This window comes from Cherax quadricarinatus, chromosome 44 (genome assembly GCF_038502225.1).
Source record: "Cherax quadricarinatus isolate ZL_2023a chromosome 44, ASM3850222v1, whole genome shotgun sequence".
Classification (NCBI taxonomy): domain Eukaryota; kingdom Metazoa; phylum Arthropoda; class Malacostraca; order Decapoda; family Parastacidae; genus Cherax; species Cherax quadricarinatus.
In genome coordinates, this window is record NC_091335.1 from 4138449 (window position 1) to 4154630 (window position 16182).

The 16182-nt window shown below is 40.8% G+C and overlaps 1 protein-coding gene across 2 annotated transcripts in view; it reads left to right on the forward strand.

Moving 5' to 3' along the window:
• Positions 1-5416: 5416 nt before the first annotated feature.
• LOC128697533 (myosin heavy chain, muscle-like) overlaps positions 5417-16182 on the forward strand; it is a 30901-nt gene continuing 20135 nt past the window's right edge. The window contains exons 1-12 of one of the 2 annotated variants that reach the window (XM_070093996.1): positions 5417-5528; positions 7022-7592; positions 7703-7730; positions 8070-8172; positions 8539-8628; positions 9525-9687; positions 10276-10379; positions 10624-10761; positions 11218-11487; positions 11640-11810; positions 14828-15158; positions 16112-16164. In XM_070093996.1, the coding sequence (XP_069950097.1) occupies positions 7085-7592; positions 7703-7730; positions 8070-8172; positions 8539-8628; positions 9525-9687; positions 10276-10379; positions 10624-10761; positions 11218-11487; positions 11640-11810; positions 14828-15158; positions 16112-16164 (1959 nt within the window). In that variant the 5' untranslated portion in view covers positions 5417-5528; positions 7022-7084. The remainder of the gene's footprint in view (positions 5529-7021; positions 7593-7702; positions 7731-8069; positions 8173-8538; positions 8629-9524; positions 9688-10275; positions 10380-10623; positions 10762-11217; positions 11488-11639; positions 11811-14827; positions 15159-16111; positions 16165-16182) is intronic. The other variant, XM_053789298.2, reaches the window with a different exon arrangement.

A 16182-nucleotide genomic window follows, 5' to 3' on the forward strand; every position in this document is an offset into this window, starting at 1 on the left:
GACTTTTCCTGTTATTCCTTTAGCACGCATTTTGTGCGCTATTACGCCATGGTCACACTTGTCGAAGGCTTTTGCAAAGTCTGTATATATTACATCTGCATTCTTTTTGTCTTCACTGCATTTAGGACCTTGTCGTAGTGGTCCAATAGTTGAGACAGACAGGAGCGACCTGTTCTAAACCCATGTTGCCCTGGGTTGTGTAACTGATGGGTTTCTAGATGGGTGGTGATCTTGCTTCTTAGGACCCTTTCAAAGATTTTTATGATATGGGATGTTAGTGCTATTGGTCTGTAGTTCTTTGCTGTTGCTTTACTGCCCCCTTTGTGGAGTGGGGCTATGTCTGTTGTTTTTAGTAACTGTGGGACGACCCCCGTGTCCATGCTCCCTCTCCATAGGATGGAAAAGGCTCGTGATAGGGGCTTCTTGCAGTTCTTGATGAACACAGAGTTCTATGAGTCTGGCCCTGGGGCAGAGTGCATGGGCATGTCATTTATCGCCTGTTCGAAGTCATTTGGCGTCAGGATAACATCGGATAGGCTTGTGTTAATCAAATTTTGTGGCTCTCTCATAAAAAATTCATTTTGATCTTCGACTCTCAGTCTGGTTAGCGGCTTGCTAAAAACTGAGTCATATTGGGACTTGAGTAGCTCACTCATTTCCTTGTTGTCATCTGTGTAGGACCCATCTTGTTTAAGTAGGGGCCCAATACTGGACGTTGTTCTCGATTTTGATTTGGCATAGGAGAAGAAATACTTTGGGTTTCTTTCGATTTCATTTATGGCTTTTAGTTCTTCCCGCGATTCCTGACTCCTAAAGGATTCTTTTAGCTTAAGTTCGATGCTTGCTATTTCTCTGACCAGTGTCTCCCTACGCATTTCAGATATATTGACCTCTTTTAGCCGCTCTGTTATTCTTTTCCGTCGCCTGTAAAGGGAGCGCCTGTCTCTTTCTGTTTTACATCTACTTCTCCTTTTTCTTAGAGGAATAAGCCTTGTGCATACATCGAGTGCTACCGAGTTAATCTGTTCTAGGCATAAGTTGGGGTCTGTGTTGCTTAGTATATCTTCCCAGCTTATATCGGTTAGGACTTGGTTTACTTGGTCCCACTTTATGTTTTTGTTATTGAAGTTGAATTTGGTGAATGCTCCCTCGTGACTAATCTCATTATGTCGGTCTGGGGCTCCGCGCATACATGACTGAACCTCAATTATGTTGTGATCTGAGTATATTGTTTTTGATATGGTGATATTTCTTATCAGATCATCATTGTTAGTGAAGATGAGGTCTAGTGTATTCTCCAGTCTAGTAGGCTCTATTATTTGCTGGTTTAAATTGAATTTTGTGCAGAGATTTAAAAGCTCGCGTGAGTGTGAGTTTTCATCAGAGCTGCCTCCTGGTGTTATTACTGCAACAATATTATTTGCTATATTCCTCCATTTTAGGTGCCTTAAGTTGAAATCCCCCAGGAGCAAGATGTTGGGTGCAGGAGCTGGAAGGTTTTCCAGACAGTGGTCAATTTTTAACAGCTGTTCCTGGAATTGCTGGGATGTTGCATCCGGAGGCTTGTAGACTATCACAATGACTAGGTTTTGGTTCTCGACCTTTACTGCTAAAACTTCCACTACATCATTTGAGGCATTTAGCAGTTCTGTGCAAACAAGTGACTCTGCAATGTACAGGCCAACCCCCCCCTTTTGCCTGTTCACTCTGTCACATCTGTATAGGTTGTAACCTGGGATCCATATTTCGTTGTCCAAGTGATCCTTTATGTGGGTCTCAGTGAAAGCCGCGAACATTGCCTTTGCCTCTGCAAGCAGTCCACGGATGAAAGGTATTTTGTTGTTTGTTGCTGGCTTTAGACCCTGTATATTTGCAAAGAAGAATGTTATCGGACTGGTGGTATTGTTGGTACTGGGGGGGGGATTTTTTTTCCGGCATTAGTATCTGTATCTGTTGGTTTGGAGTGGAGGCCATCGACTGTGGTTCCACTCCAGGAATGACTGGATTTGGTGTACGATTTCTGCCATTTCCTGCCAGTTTTTTTTTCCTTCCTGGCACTAAAAAACCTCTCCCTCTTGAGTGGCTGTGGCTACCCAGGTTTTCCCATGGCCTGGATGTTTTGTATCTTTTTGTCCCCTTTAGATGGTATGCCTGGCAATTTAAGTTATAGCACAGTCTTTCCTGTACTGAAGAGGTACACAGTTCAGGGTGAAAAAGCTTACAGGAAGGGAGTTTGCATTTTCCTGTTGTCATATGGGCATGGCATTTCCTAGGGTGGTCATAGTTGCACGTCCCATCTGTTTTTCCAGATTTCCCATGCCAGCAGATACCGAGTGCATAGTATGTGCACAGGCTTGGTTTCCGTTTGCCTTGGGTTTCTGTGACTGTATTCCCTGTTGGTGCATGTTTCCCTGTCTTACTTCTATCCTCCCTAGCACCAACAATGGAGCTCCCACCATTTGTTTTTGGTAATATATCCTCACTATTGCTAGTGGAGTCCTCTTGTTTGCTATTTCCTGCGGTATTTCTAGTTTGCAATATTGGTTTTATCTTATCTTTGACTACACTTGTTTCCCTACTATGGCTCCTGTCCCCTATGCGGTCATTCATATGTATTCCTTCCTGCGTATAATTCCCGACTACCTGGACAAAATCTCCAGCTTCACCATTACTGTCTCCCAGGACAGCATCTCCAGCTTCCCCATTACTGTCTCCCAGGACAGCATCTCCAGCTTCACCATTACTGTCTCCCAGGACAGCACCTCCAGCTTCACCATTACTGTCTCCCAGGACAGCACCTCCAGCTTCCCCATTACTGTCTCCCAGGACAGCACTATCAGCCCCCCATTTACTGACTACCAGGACATCATCTCCAGCCTTACAGTTTCTGACTACATGGCCAGTATCAAGGGCAGTACCATTCAGCCCGGACTTTTTATGTTCCCATCTGTTGTAGAAAGCTTCCAGGTTTTCTATGAAAGCAGCTTTGATGTTGACCTCTTTTAATACCCTTGTGATTTTAGTCCACAGATTTATCTCATTTGGGCATACCCAAAAACACTTCCCTGTTTTAATACTGCTTGTAGCTAGTTCTTGGATATCTGCACAAGGGGCGTGACACCAATTTCCACAGAAATGACAATTTATGCATGTGGAAGCCCGTTTGTTTGACTGACCACAGACTACACACAGCTTCATAATGATTTGAATGGTTGATTTACTGCAATTCTACTAGCAACCTCTTGAATATTCTATTAATAACCTGCTAGGTGGTGCACAACGAAACCGTTTGAAACCAGTCCAGGGTTCGGACCAGTCAAGGGTTCGGACCAGTCAAGGGTTCGGACCAGTCTATCTGATCTGATCAGTGGGTCACTTATTTAAACCATATATATATATATATATATATATATATATATATATATATATATATATATATATATATATATATATATATATATATATATAATGCGTTCCTAAATATTTCGATAATGTGATGAGATATCTAGGAGCATATCTGCATACTATGCTGGTTCATCCTCTGAACACGCCCAGTATTTAACCTCCAAATGCCACAACACTGTAAATATAATGATCCATTAAGTAACGAGAAACTGTCCCACGCTTATTGCTCTCTTGACAAAAACTCTCTTGAAAGTTGCGCCGTTTTTTGTGAGGGAGAGTCTTGCCAGAGACGTAACCGATACTCCTAATACTACTGACACATCTGGCACGCTTTAGTATTTATGTAGTCACTGAGAGGAGTTTATAGGTGGTGGGTTGGTAGACAGCAATGTTCCAGGAAGGTACTAATAACCTCCGCTAATAATAGTGAGAAATGGAAACCTGATTGCTGATCCTTACTGATACGTTAAGGTGAAATGTGTGTATTCGCTAGGCTTTTAACTTAGTAAACTAGGCCAGACATTTTTAGGTATTTGCGATAAACACATTACAATGGTTAGTGGTTGTGTCATGTGTGGGTAGCTACCGCTGGCCAGGAATCCCGAGGCACTCTGGCACCACGGTGCCAAAATAACAAAGTTGGAAAGAGTCCAGAAGATTGACCTATTGTGAGGAATACCATGCTATGAGTACCAGTAAGCACCGGCAGGAAGATAACTCCTTGAAGGTAACCTTATTGTAAGGAATACCACTCTAGGAATGCCAGTAAACACCAGCAATGTATAGGGACCCAACACTTAGCCTGATACATTGTGATGTCAGGTATACGGACCCAAAGTATACCCCTGGTACATTGTAACGTGAGGTACAGGGACCTGAGACATAGCCTGGTACGACTTCTGGTCAAAATAAACACGACCTTCACTGCCTCAATAACATTCATAGAAACATCAAGTGATGAAGATGGCTCTTTAGGTGGGGAGGAGGGAAGTGTATTGAGTTTAGGAGAGTGGTTGACGTAGGAGTGGTGTATAGAGGCTGGGATTGGGTGGAAGTTTTGTATCCAGAGCGTGACGGAAGCCGGTGGGTGGTTGGGAGTGTTTGACAGGGTAAGATAAGATTTCGTTCGGATTTTTAACCCCGGAGGGTTAGCCACCCAGGATAACCCAGAAAGTCAGTGCGTCATCGAGGACTGTCTAACTTATTTCCATTGGGGTCCTTAATCTTGTCCCCCAGGATGCGACCCACACCAGTCGACTAACACCCAGGTACCTATTTGCTGCTAGGTGAACAGGACAACAGGTGTAAGGAAACGTGTCAAAATGTTTCCACCCGCCGGGAATCGAACCCGGGCCCTCCGTGTGTGAAGCGGGAGCTTTAGCCACCAGGCCACCGGGCCACCGGGTGACTGGAAAGGCTTGGTGATGTGGGAATGGGTAGATTTCCCTGAGGCTGATGAATAAGAGACCATAATTAAGGTGGTTCAGTAGAAGTCTTTGAAAAAAGGGTGGGTGAATGAGAAGACTTAATAAAGAAAGGTGAAGTAAAGAAACATCACTAAGACAAGCTCTTATTGTGCCATCTGCCAGGGAAGCTCACCAACCAGCTCCCTGACTACGGCACATGGAGGGTTGTGGAGTACTAAAGATCAACAGAAATACGTGATCCTTCAAAAGCGTATGTAATACCGCCTCTTGTGTGAACAGGGTTGCATTATGATCAGCATAGGTCATATACATACACAGTATAAGAAATGATGAGTGACAACATTCGATATTCCACGGCTGGACCGACACAAGAGGTCTTTTCTCTTTAAAAAAAATGAACATGCTCATTACTAGTCATATGGAGATACGTTGTCAGTTATCAGAAACTCGGACGGGGACTCGGAGACTCAGAGACCGCTGGTAATATGATCTACAGGGGAGGGTTTATGAAGGTCCGGCTCCCATACTGTCAACCCACATCTATTAATATACATTTCTTACCCACCCCTTGCCTCCCACTGCCATGAAGGGTTGGTATATGAGGAGGTAGCACCCACTACCTGCCCTCAGGTGCCCTCCATACGGTGATAACGTCAGTGGTGTGCTCTCGTGCCTGTGCAGGGAAGGTTACTGTAAGTAAGTACACACTCAACTCTCTCCGTGTGCCTTGTTCGTGCACCTGTGTACTTAACTGACCTGTTCGAACTTGAGAATAAACGACCATCTTACCGAAAGCAACCTCGATGTCTCTCAGAGCAGTGTTGACAAGTTCCAAAGCAGCTTTTACGTGTCCCAAAGCAGCCTTCACTTGTCCCAGAGAAGCATTGCTGTTCCAAAGCAGCCTTCACTTGTCCCAAAGAAGCATTGCTGTTCCAAAGCAGCCTTCACTTGTCCCAAAGAAGCATTGGTGTCTCAAAGCAGCCTTCACTTGTCCCAAAGAAGCATTGATGTCTCAAAGCAGCCTTCACTTGTCCCAAAGAAGCATTGATGTCTCAAAGCAGCCTTCACTTGTCCCAAAGAAGCATTGATGTCTCAAAGCAGCCTTCACTTGTCCCAAAGAAGCAATGGTGTCTCAAAGCAGCCTTGATCTGCTATACTCGAGTTATCCAGAACAGATGAAGAAACTTTGTATTGTAAATAGCTCAAAGTTTAGTATCTTGCTTGGGACGTAAATATGATATACTTATCGAAAACACAAGACAGAGTTAAGTTAGTGAGGATCTCCTTACAAAGCATTTCACCTAGGATGCGATACGAGAGAGACGATATTATGTGGGTGGGTGTACCCGCCGAGGAAAACACTCATGGGGACCCCGTGACAACACAAGTGTTTCTGGTGTTTCTAAACCAGCTCGTGGGTAACACCATTGAACAACGTCATCTTCAGAGATGTACACTGTCTTCTTTGTTTTACAATAATACAAACATTATCCTTAGAGGTTTTTACGTGTATTGTGCTACAGCCTACCTAGCATGGTCCACTAAGCTTAATAAGCGTTGTTTTCAGAGGTTATGGAACAATAACACAATTTTTTAGAAATATTCTGGAGCTACAGTTGTGTTGTCTTGTTTCATATTTCACTTGTTACTAACAACTGAGTATCCATTTTGTTTATTATCGTTATTGTAATTTGAGTTATTCCAAATAACCTAGTGAGAGGGCGCACAATTCTCGTCTGTCAGCCAAGAGAATTCTCCTAATTCAATAACATGAAAAATGGAGAATGTTTTTTTTAGAAAGTATAACACATAGAGAGTAAGAATAACTAATTTGCACAGCACAACAATGCTAGAAGCTGAGTCAAGTGTGAAACAAGAAACAATATTGGAAAAATGTGCTATATATTTTTTTAGAGTTCATCTTTTTTATTTTTTCCCATTACCATTTCAGCAGTTACAACTGTAGATTTGTGTTGTCTCTGCCTGACCACTTCCTGCGTTTTATAGCGTCGCCTCAGTATAATGGCTTTGGTGCTTAAAAAAAAATGTTGCAACATTCTGTTATACGACATGGCTGCCGTGCACACACTAGTATATCAAAATTTAATTCTGTTCCTTTTTTGTGTTACTAAATTTACAATCACCTAAAGAATAAAACGATTTTGTTAAAAGTGACTGCTTCTTTTCAGGTAAATTCAGAGCCATTATCTGAGTCTGACTAGAGCAGCAGCTTGTAACTCTCCGTCACCAACATGCCAGGCCACATCGTGAAGAGCACAGGTCCTGACCCGGATCCCACTGAATATTTGTTCGTCTCCATGGAACAGAAAAGGGTAGACCAAACTAAACCTTACGATGCCAAGAAGTCCTGCTGGGTACCTGACGAAAAAGAAGGCTTCGTCGAAGGGGAGATCCAGGGCACGAAAGGAGACTTAGTTACTGTTTATGCTAAAGGTGAGACAAAGAACTTTAAGAAGGACCTTGTGGCTCAGGTCAACCCTCCCAAGTATGAAAAGTGTGAAGATATGTCCAACTTGACCTACCTTAACGACGCCTCCGTCCTCTACAACCTGAAGACTCGTTACGTCGCTAAGCTCATCTACACCTACTCTGGTCTCTTCTGTATCGCTGTCAACCCCTACAAGCGCTACCCCATCTACACCAACCGTGTGGTCAAGATCTACCAGGGCAAGAGGCGAAATGAGGTGCCTCCCCACATTTTCGCCATATCTGACGGTGCCTACATGGCTATGTTGCAACGTAAGTACTAGACCTCCTGTGCTTACTTTGGGAATTTATTGCAACTGTTGTTGAAAATGTGCGAGATAAATGTTAAGTTTTGAAAGCTAAATATTCTGTTTTCTTTTCAGTTGGCGAGAACCAGTCTATGCTTATTACGTGAGTTACTGCTTGCTTGGTCTTCTTGACTTCCACCTAATTACTTTATCTTCTGTTCTGATCGACGTTCCTTCACCCTTACTGCTTCTCTCTCTCTCTCTCCCAATTTTACTTCAGTTCTCCTAACCGTTTACACGCAATTTTGCTCGTCATTTTGTGTTTTGTGCAAAATCTCCTAGTGTACACACACACACATATATATACACTATATATATATATATATATATATATATATATATATATATATATATATATATATATATATATATATATATATATATATATATATATATATATAAGCAAATTATAATAATGTTGTGTCCTTCCCTGCCTCGACAGTGGTGAGTCTGGTGCTGGTAAGACTGAGAACACCAAGAAGGTACTCTCCTACTTCGCCAACGTCGGCGCCACCACCAAGAAGAAGGAGACAGAGAAGAAGCAGGTAGTGCAGCACCAATGATACTAGCTGATTCACTTGCATCCGCGTCAACAACGAATCAATTTCTATTTAAATCAGGATACTTATAAGCTTAAAGTTGAAAGTTAATATTTGTTTTACTTGCTTATACCATCACAGATCAGTAAATTAAAACATTTATAAACCATTTAATTGGACTTACATAGCTTCTCTAATACTGTAAACATCACTGTATCGTAATGAAACTGAGTGTTTAGAGTTACGTATATACATTGTTCTTGGGTTTACAGTGTAATTCTATAGAGATAGGTTAATTATTTTTCTTTAATATAATCCATAACTTAGTTTTACGTGTGATAAACTAGTTCTTATCTTTGCTATGGACGTCAGAACCTGGAGGACCAGATCATCCAGACCAACCCTATCCTGGAGGCCTTCGGTAACGCAAAGACCACCCGTAACGACAACTCCTCCCGCTTCGTAAGTATATCAGTATCCTAGTGATTCTCCGCCTATACATCGTTGTATAACTTACCGCTCTTCGGTTAATAATCGTTTAGAAAATAAATATCGGTTTAGCATACGCAACCTAGTTTTAGTATTGTGGTGATGAGAAGTTAGTACTCTTAATACAAGTCACTGACTTGTGATGCGAAGACATGTTGCGGAGCAAGCATGTATTGGAACAAGGTTTTGCTAAGTGGATTATTATTATCGTGGTGAGCGCTGAACCCGTTGGAATTATACAGCTCCTGTGGGGGGGGGGGAAGGAGATGGAAGGCATTCAGGTTCAATTCAAGGAACTGAAGCATAGATCAAATTCCCTAGATCAAGAGCCCCTCACCAGCGTCAAGGAACCTCCCTAGAGGTTTGCTTTGTGGAGAGTTGTATCAAGCTCTACTCAAAGTAAAACTGTGTCCCATTAAAAGCCTCTTCTGCAAAGTGTCTACACTCCTGCTAGAAGTGCACCATTCAAGTAACATGCTTAACATTTTGTTCAAAATGGTATAAAATACTTATAAGTTAAATATTAAGACTCCTGTGCAACAGTTGGATATCTTTATTGATGAAATGTTTCACCTACATTGTAGGCTCCATCAGTCAAATACAGAGGGAGCAGGTGTAGTAGTGAAATAAAGATGAAATCAATCCATCAACTTCGGAGAAGAAAGTATTTGAGGTGGTTAGTCCCTCAGCCTGGGAACGAGTTCATCTCCAAGGTTGCTGCACTAATTATATCTATTTCACTACTACACCTGCTCCCTCTATATTTGACTGACGGAGCCTACTGTATAGGCTACATGTTTCATCAATAAAGACACCCAACTGTTGCACATGTATCTTAATCTTCAACTTAACATTCTGCTGTCCCACAGGGTAAATTCATCCGCATTCACTTCATGCCTTCTGGCAAGCTGTCTGGAGGTGACATTGAGGTCTACCTGCTGGAGAAGGCTCGTGTTATCTCCCAACAACCCGCCGAGCGTTCCTACCATATCTTCTATCAACTAATGTCTGATCACGTACCTTGGATAAAGCGTAAGTATCTACTTCTTTTTGCAGCGTCTCATTAATTTTCCCTCAGATAAATTTTATGTGAGTATTGTTATATAAACGCTTTATACTGTTGTTTTAAGTGTGTGTGTGTGTGTGTGTGTGTGTGTGTGTGTGTGTGTTTCACATCTACGCAGTGACACATATTAATATAATAATGGCAGAATTACCCACCAAATGTCAAGTAAATGGACACGGATGCAACTAATGAGACATTTTATTGTGGCAACGTTTCGCTTTCCAGCTGTAACGGCTTGACAAAGGTCCTGGAGAGCGAAACGTTGCCACAATAAAAGTCACATTAATTGCTTGTGTCCATTTACCTAATATCATTTAAGTTGATTCACTAAGCAGCCTCTGAAAATTCAGAAGCTAGACTGTAAATATAAGCTGACATCAACTGACTCCCCTCTCCACAATATTCATGTTGCAGTAATGATATATAATGCGTTGCACAGGTGTCTTATCCACCGATACATAATGCGTTGCACAGGTGTCTTATCCACCTAAAGCTCATTTTATTTCATAAATTGGAAATCGCCACTGGATAATACATTGTATTGATGTGTTCAGCAACGTGCCACCTGAGCAATGACATCTACGACTACCACTACGTGTCTCAGGGTAAAGTCACAGTCGCCTCCATAGACGACAAAGAAGAGATGCAGTTCACTGATGTAAGACTCATTTTACGTCCAGTAGCTGGTCTCGTATTTACTGTGAAAGTTATTTTTTCATCTGAGTTTTGACTTAAATTCAGGAACAAATATGCAATATAGTAATAAGTTTTTTTTTAATTTCAAATGATTAGGTTTTTTCACGTTGAATTGGCTTTCCAACGTGAGAAGATCGTAAGTAATTTCGAAGATGGAGATCAAAAGGCATATTTTTTTTCAAAATAATTTGTATATTTTCTTCTAGGAAGCTTTCGATATTCTTGGTTTTTCAAGAGAAGAGAAGGAGAATGTATACAAGGTGACAGCTGCCGTCATGCACATGGGTGAGATGAAGTTCAAGCAGAGGGGTCGCGAAGAGCAGGCTGAGCCTGACGGTACCGAGGTACTGTACACTTCATTACTTGTGATTACCAGTTATTGAGGTGGAAAAACTGCGTTACTTTCTCTTGCTGAGTAGATAAATTTTATGTTTTTGTATTGTGTACATCAAAAACGAAATTCGTGTGGCGTAGTAGCGCCTTCAGCTCACAAGTGACGGCTCTGGGTTCGATCCTGGGGCTGGTGGAGACATTTCTCTTGTTTCCTTGTACGTGTTAACTCGATTCACCTAGGTACCTGGGTGGTACCTGGCTATTATGAGTTGCATTATGGAGAAGTGGACACAACGATCCCCTTGAAAATAAGCTAAACCAACTGACTTTCTTTAATTATCCTACCCGCGTCAGGAAACACCTGTCCTGTTTCCTGAGGAACCTTACCTAACCTAACCTGGACTGCTAACCCTGAATCAAGTCTTCTTTAGTGTGTTATCGCAGCTAACTCTGGTTATCTGGTTTAGGTTGGAGAGACTGTTGGAAAGTTGCTGGGCGTTGATGGAATGGACCTTTACAAGAACTTGTGCAAGCCCAAGATTAAAGTCGGTGCCGAATTTGTAACCCAAGGAAGAAACGTGAATCAAGTGTTTTACTCGGTCGGGGCTCTATCTAAAGCCCTGTTCGACCGGGTTTTTAAATACTTAGTCAAGAAGTGCAACATTACGCTCGAGACCGGCCTCAAACGCCATTGTTTCATCGGTGTGCTCGATATTGCTGGCTTCGAAATATTTGACGTTAGTAACAGCCTACTATCCTCACACGTCATCCAGCCAAAATGGTATTGTCTGACATTTTAATTGATCACATATGATAAAGGACCATATTTTGTGCCTAGTTTTTATTCAAAATTTTTAACTATGACATTAAATGTTCTTAACGTCAACAGTTCAACGGCTTCGAGCAGATCTGCATCAACTTCTGTAACGAGAAGTTGCAGCAGTTCTTCAACCATCACATGTTTGTGCTGGAGCAGGAAGAGTACAAGAGGGAAGGTATTGACTGGACCTTCGTGGACTTTGGTATGGATCTTCAGGCCTGCATTGAGCTCTTCGAAAAGGCAATTCACCTATATTCATCTGTCCTGTGTGCTTGAAGATTGTTTACAACCCCCAAAGTATTAAGGTTTACACAACTGTAACTGTAACCTTTTTAAAAATATATCTCCTTCCGGTATTGCAGTTACTACCAGGGTTGACCTCCCCACCACTGCAGTTATTGCGACAATATCCCCATCTGTTTGGTGTTGTAGTTATTTAGTTTGGTTTACCCTACCTTCCCTTCTCTTACAGATCTGAGATTTCCCCCATAATTGAAGTCTCCCGTACGTGAACATGCCTACGATTTACCTTCTCAGCATACTGTAGCTACATCCAATACTGGATACAGAAATAACTGAGACACCAACTGTTTGAATATATATATATATATATATATATATATATATATATATATATATATATATATATATATATATATATATATATATATATATATATATATATATATATATATATATATATATATATGTGATAATGTGGAAAGATGCGGCAAGTGTTTTTTAACTTGCATAATAGCTAAATAATAACAGAGCATAGATTGATGGTAAAACTTGAGCTTCGCCAAATTGTCATAATCAAAAGTACTTAAGTGATTCATTTTCTGCATTATCATCTCGAAAACATTTTGTTAATTTTAATTTAAAGTATTTTTTGCATATTTTGTAGAGTTCCCCAGTCCCCCAGAGCATGTTTGGTGTACAATATGAAAGGGTATAAATTCTGCTCATAGAGAATTACCTGGAAATATACCATATTTTTTGGCTGAATACTTTGACAGTATATTTGTTTTGACAGTATACTTTCTTTGACAGTATACTTGTTTTGACAGTATACTTTCTCTGACAGTATACTTGTTTTGACAGTATACTTTTTTTTTATAAGTGACTGTATTGCTTCCCCTCTCCTATATATTGCATGTTTAACTTTATTTAGAGGCTAACTGATTGTGGACAGATGTATTTATTTTACAGGCAAGGATCATCTACTACTGCTATCTTCGTCTTCCATAATACCTGTTACTTTCTGCCCTTAAACACAACATACTTTCTGCCTCCCTATAATACCCGTTACTTTCTACCCCTCAGGATTACCTGTTACTTTCTACCCCTCAGGATTACCTGTTACTTTCTACCCCTCAGGATTACCTGTTACTTTTTACCCCTCAGGATTACCTGTTACTTTTTACCCCTCAGGATTACTCGTTACTTTCTACCCCTCAGCATTATCTGTTACTTTCTGCCCTTAAACACAACATACTTTCTGCCTCCCTATAATACCCGTTACTTTCTGCCTCCTCAATGCTAGGAAAATTGAGTTCCTATTCATAAGATGAAAGAAAAACTTTCTATTATGAGCATTTCCCATTTATCCCTTCCCCTTGACAAGCAAATGAGAATAGTGAAGAATAGGCCGTAAACTGCTCGTTCATCCCCTCACCCTCCATCTCTTGCCCAAGAATATATAAACAGCCTAGTCAAGCTATAAACTGCTCTCCCCCTGTCCCTCTCCATCCCTCCGCCCAAAATCAAATGTAAACAGTTTAGTGAAACATAGGCTGTAAACTATGAGGAAATGAAAATAGCGTAGTGCAACATAAGCCGTTATTTAAAAGTAAATGTGAAAAGCTTAGTGGAACAGGCTATAAGCTACTTTCCATATCAGCCTCCATCCCTTCCCCCAGTAGCAACCATGTAACATAGGCTGTCAACTAGTGCTCACCTGTCTCAATCATTCCTCGGCAGAGGTAAACACCAGCTTGCTCCTCTCTCACCAAAGAAAATTAGCAGTTCTTCAAGTACTTATTAACCCTCGAGGAAGAGTACAAACGAGGGCAGTATCTTTGATGCTTCTCTGAGTTCAGTCCTGCACTCAGCAGTTAAGAAGGTAACAAACACCTGTACTAATACTGAAACACACATTAATATTTTAATGATTGGGGATGCGCAAAAACCACAAGTCACACAACACCTGGGGAATGGGAAGGTTTGACCAAAAGGGAAGGGTAGCCTTCAGTTCCTTGAATCAAGAGCTTTGCACCAACACTTGCACCACTGCCCCCCACTCTAAAGGGACTGAAAAACCAAAACAGATACAGTAGATAATGTACTTTACGCTAAAAGGTTTGGGAAGATAATCTACAGAAAAACATTAAGTTTAATCTCAAATCGAGTCTCTGCCCAACATGATATTTTATCGACTTAATCGTCCACACTTGATGCTGCAGAACGAAGCAATACTGTAACTGTGGGGCAGAGTAACCCTTCCTTCTGCTACCAGCTCACCTCAAGACCAAATAGTCTTTCTTGGACCCTCATGCTTCTCTTGCGTCATATATTATGACACCGAGTCCTAGAAATAAAATAAATAATCTGACTCCCATAACCTCATCTTGAAAATATGCAAGTCGCAGTATCGTTACTAAAACAATTCGCAAGTAGTCCGTAATTTTTTTATTAAATCTGGACGACGTTTCGGTCCACCTTGGACCATTATAGAATCTTTAGTGACTGGCTGTGATGTTCAGTTTAAATTTCTAATTTCTGGGTTAACTGCAAATGTCATCTTATATCACCGTGTTGCAGCTGGGTAAATTCAGTCTCCACGGTAGAGTAATATTTATGTTAAACACTTTCAAGTCACACAACAGATCTTACCAAGACTATACATATTTGATTTAAATTACACCACATTAACATTTCTGAGTAAGTATGACTTATAAATTCGTTGGTAAATTAATGAATGCATCTTAAACAAAATTACTGTAAAAAGTAAACAGAGTTTATGAGGTTGACATCATCACATATGGTTTGTCTTACCGTAATATACATCTCATGGTTTGCATTGATATATATTGTATATTTTGCTGTGATAAATATTGCATGTTTCATCCTAATATACATTGCATATGTTGACGTGATATTGGGTACCATCAATATGCCTACATTTTATTATGCTTATGTATACTAAAATAGTCATGTTAATATGCCTATATCTTATTATTTTTACTTACAAACAGCCTCTAGGTCTTCTCTCAATCCTCGAAGAAGAGTCTATGTTCCCTAAGGCAACTGACAAATCCTTCGAGGAGAAGTTGAAAGCGAATCATCTTGGCAAGTCACCTAACTTCATCAAGCCCAAGCCTGCGAAACCCGGACAGGCTGAAGCCCACTTTGCCATCGTTCACTACGCTGGTACGGTGCCCTACAACTTGACTGGCTGGCTGGAGAAGAACAAGGATCCCCTCAACGACACCGTCGTCGACCAGATCAAGAAAGCCACCAATGCTCTCGCTGTTGAGGTCTTCTCAGATCATCCAGGCCAGTCTGGTGGTGCTGATGCTGGGAAAGGTTGTAAGTATACACGAATAGCTTCGTATATATTTTATTAGAGCAATGATGGTAACAAAGCTACAGATAGTGAAGTTTCGTGTCTTGTGAGTGACCAGCAGGTGTTTCTATATACATATTATTTCAAATTTTCATAGTGCTCAGTTACTTTTTTTTCCCCCACAGAGTGCCTGTTGAGACTGTCAAGACGCAAGTGGTCTAGCACATCAAAAATTTCTGGTAATGTGATAGTTCATAATCTCAGAGAAGAGAATAATGGGACTCGGATTTTTTTTCATTTAATTTTCTCTTGAGATCGCTTGAGTTATTTCTTCTACAAACACTTTAATCGCAACAATTCTTTTCACTTAATTTTCTCGGCCAAAAAAAAACATTATTGGGTTTGTCTCTGTGGTTCGTGTTGATGGGCAGACTCGAGGCTACTAGTTGGATTTTTCATGGCAGATGGAGACATGACGCTTGTTGGGTGTGTCTCGGCGGCGCTTGTGTATGGGGAAGACTTGTGTCTCTTGTTAGCACGGCTAAACAACCAAGTGACTAACAGTGTAGGAACTTGATAGGGACCGTGACGGTAATGTTAGTACCGTGGACTAAGAAACTCTTGGTTACCAGTTCTTTCTCCACATTATTTATGAATCTTCGAAGTTTTACATTAAAATCATTGCGAATTTCATCTTGGATGAAAGAAGCTTGATAAGTTAAATACTGTTTTAATAGATAACTTGTGAATCTGATTTTATTTTTTAGCAATAACTTCGGTTTTTATATTCTTTCCAGATTTTTAAAAACTAACGCTGCGGTTGTATTAACCAGACCATTTATCTTTTTAGATGAGCTGTTAATGACATTAATATAATTTTTATATTAGGCTATAAAGGTGTATGTTGTGGTCATAGAGCAATGTGCTGTTCTCAGAGCATCAACATAACAGAGGCGTTTCCAATTTCTTCCAGGTGGTCGTGGTAAGAAGTCTGGTGGGTTTTCGACTGTGTCTTCTGGATACAGGGTATGTATTTAGAGTTTT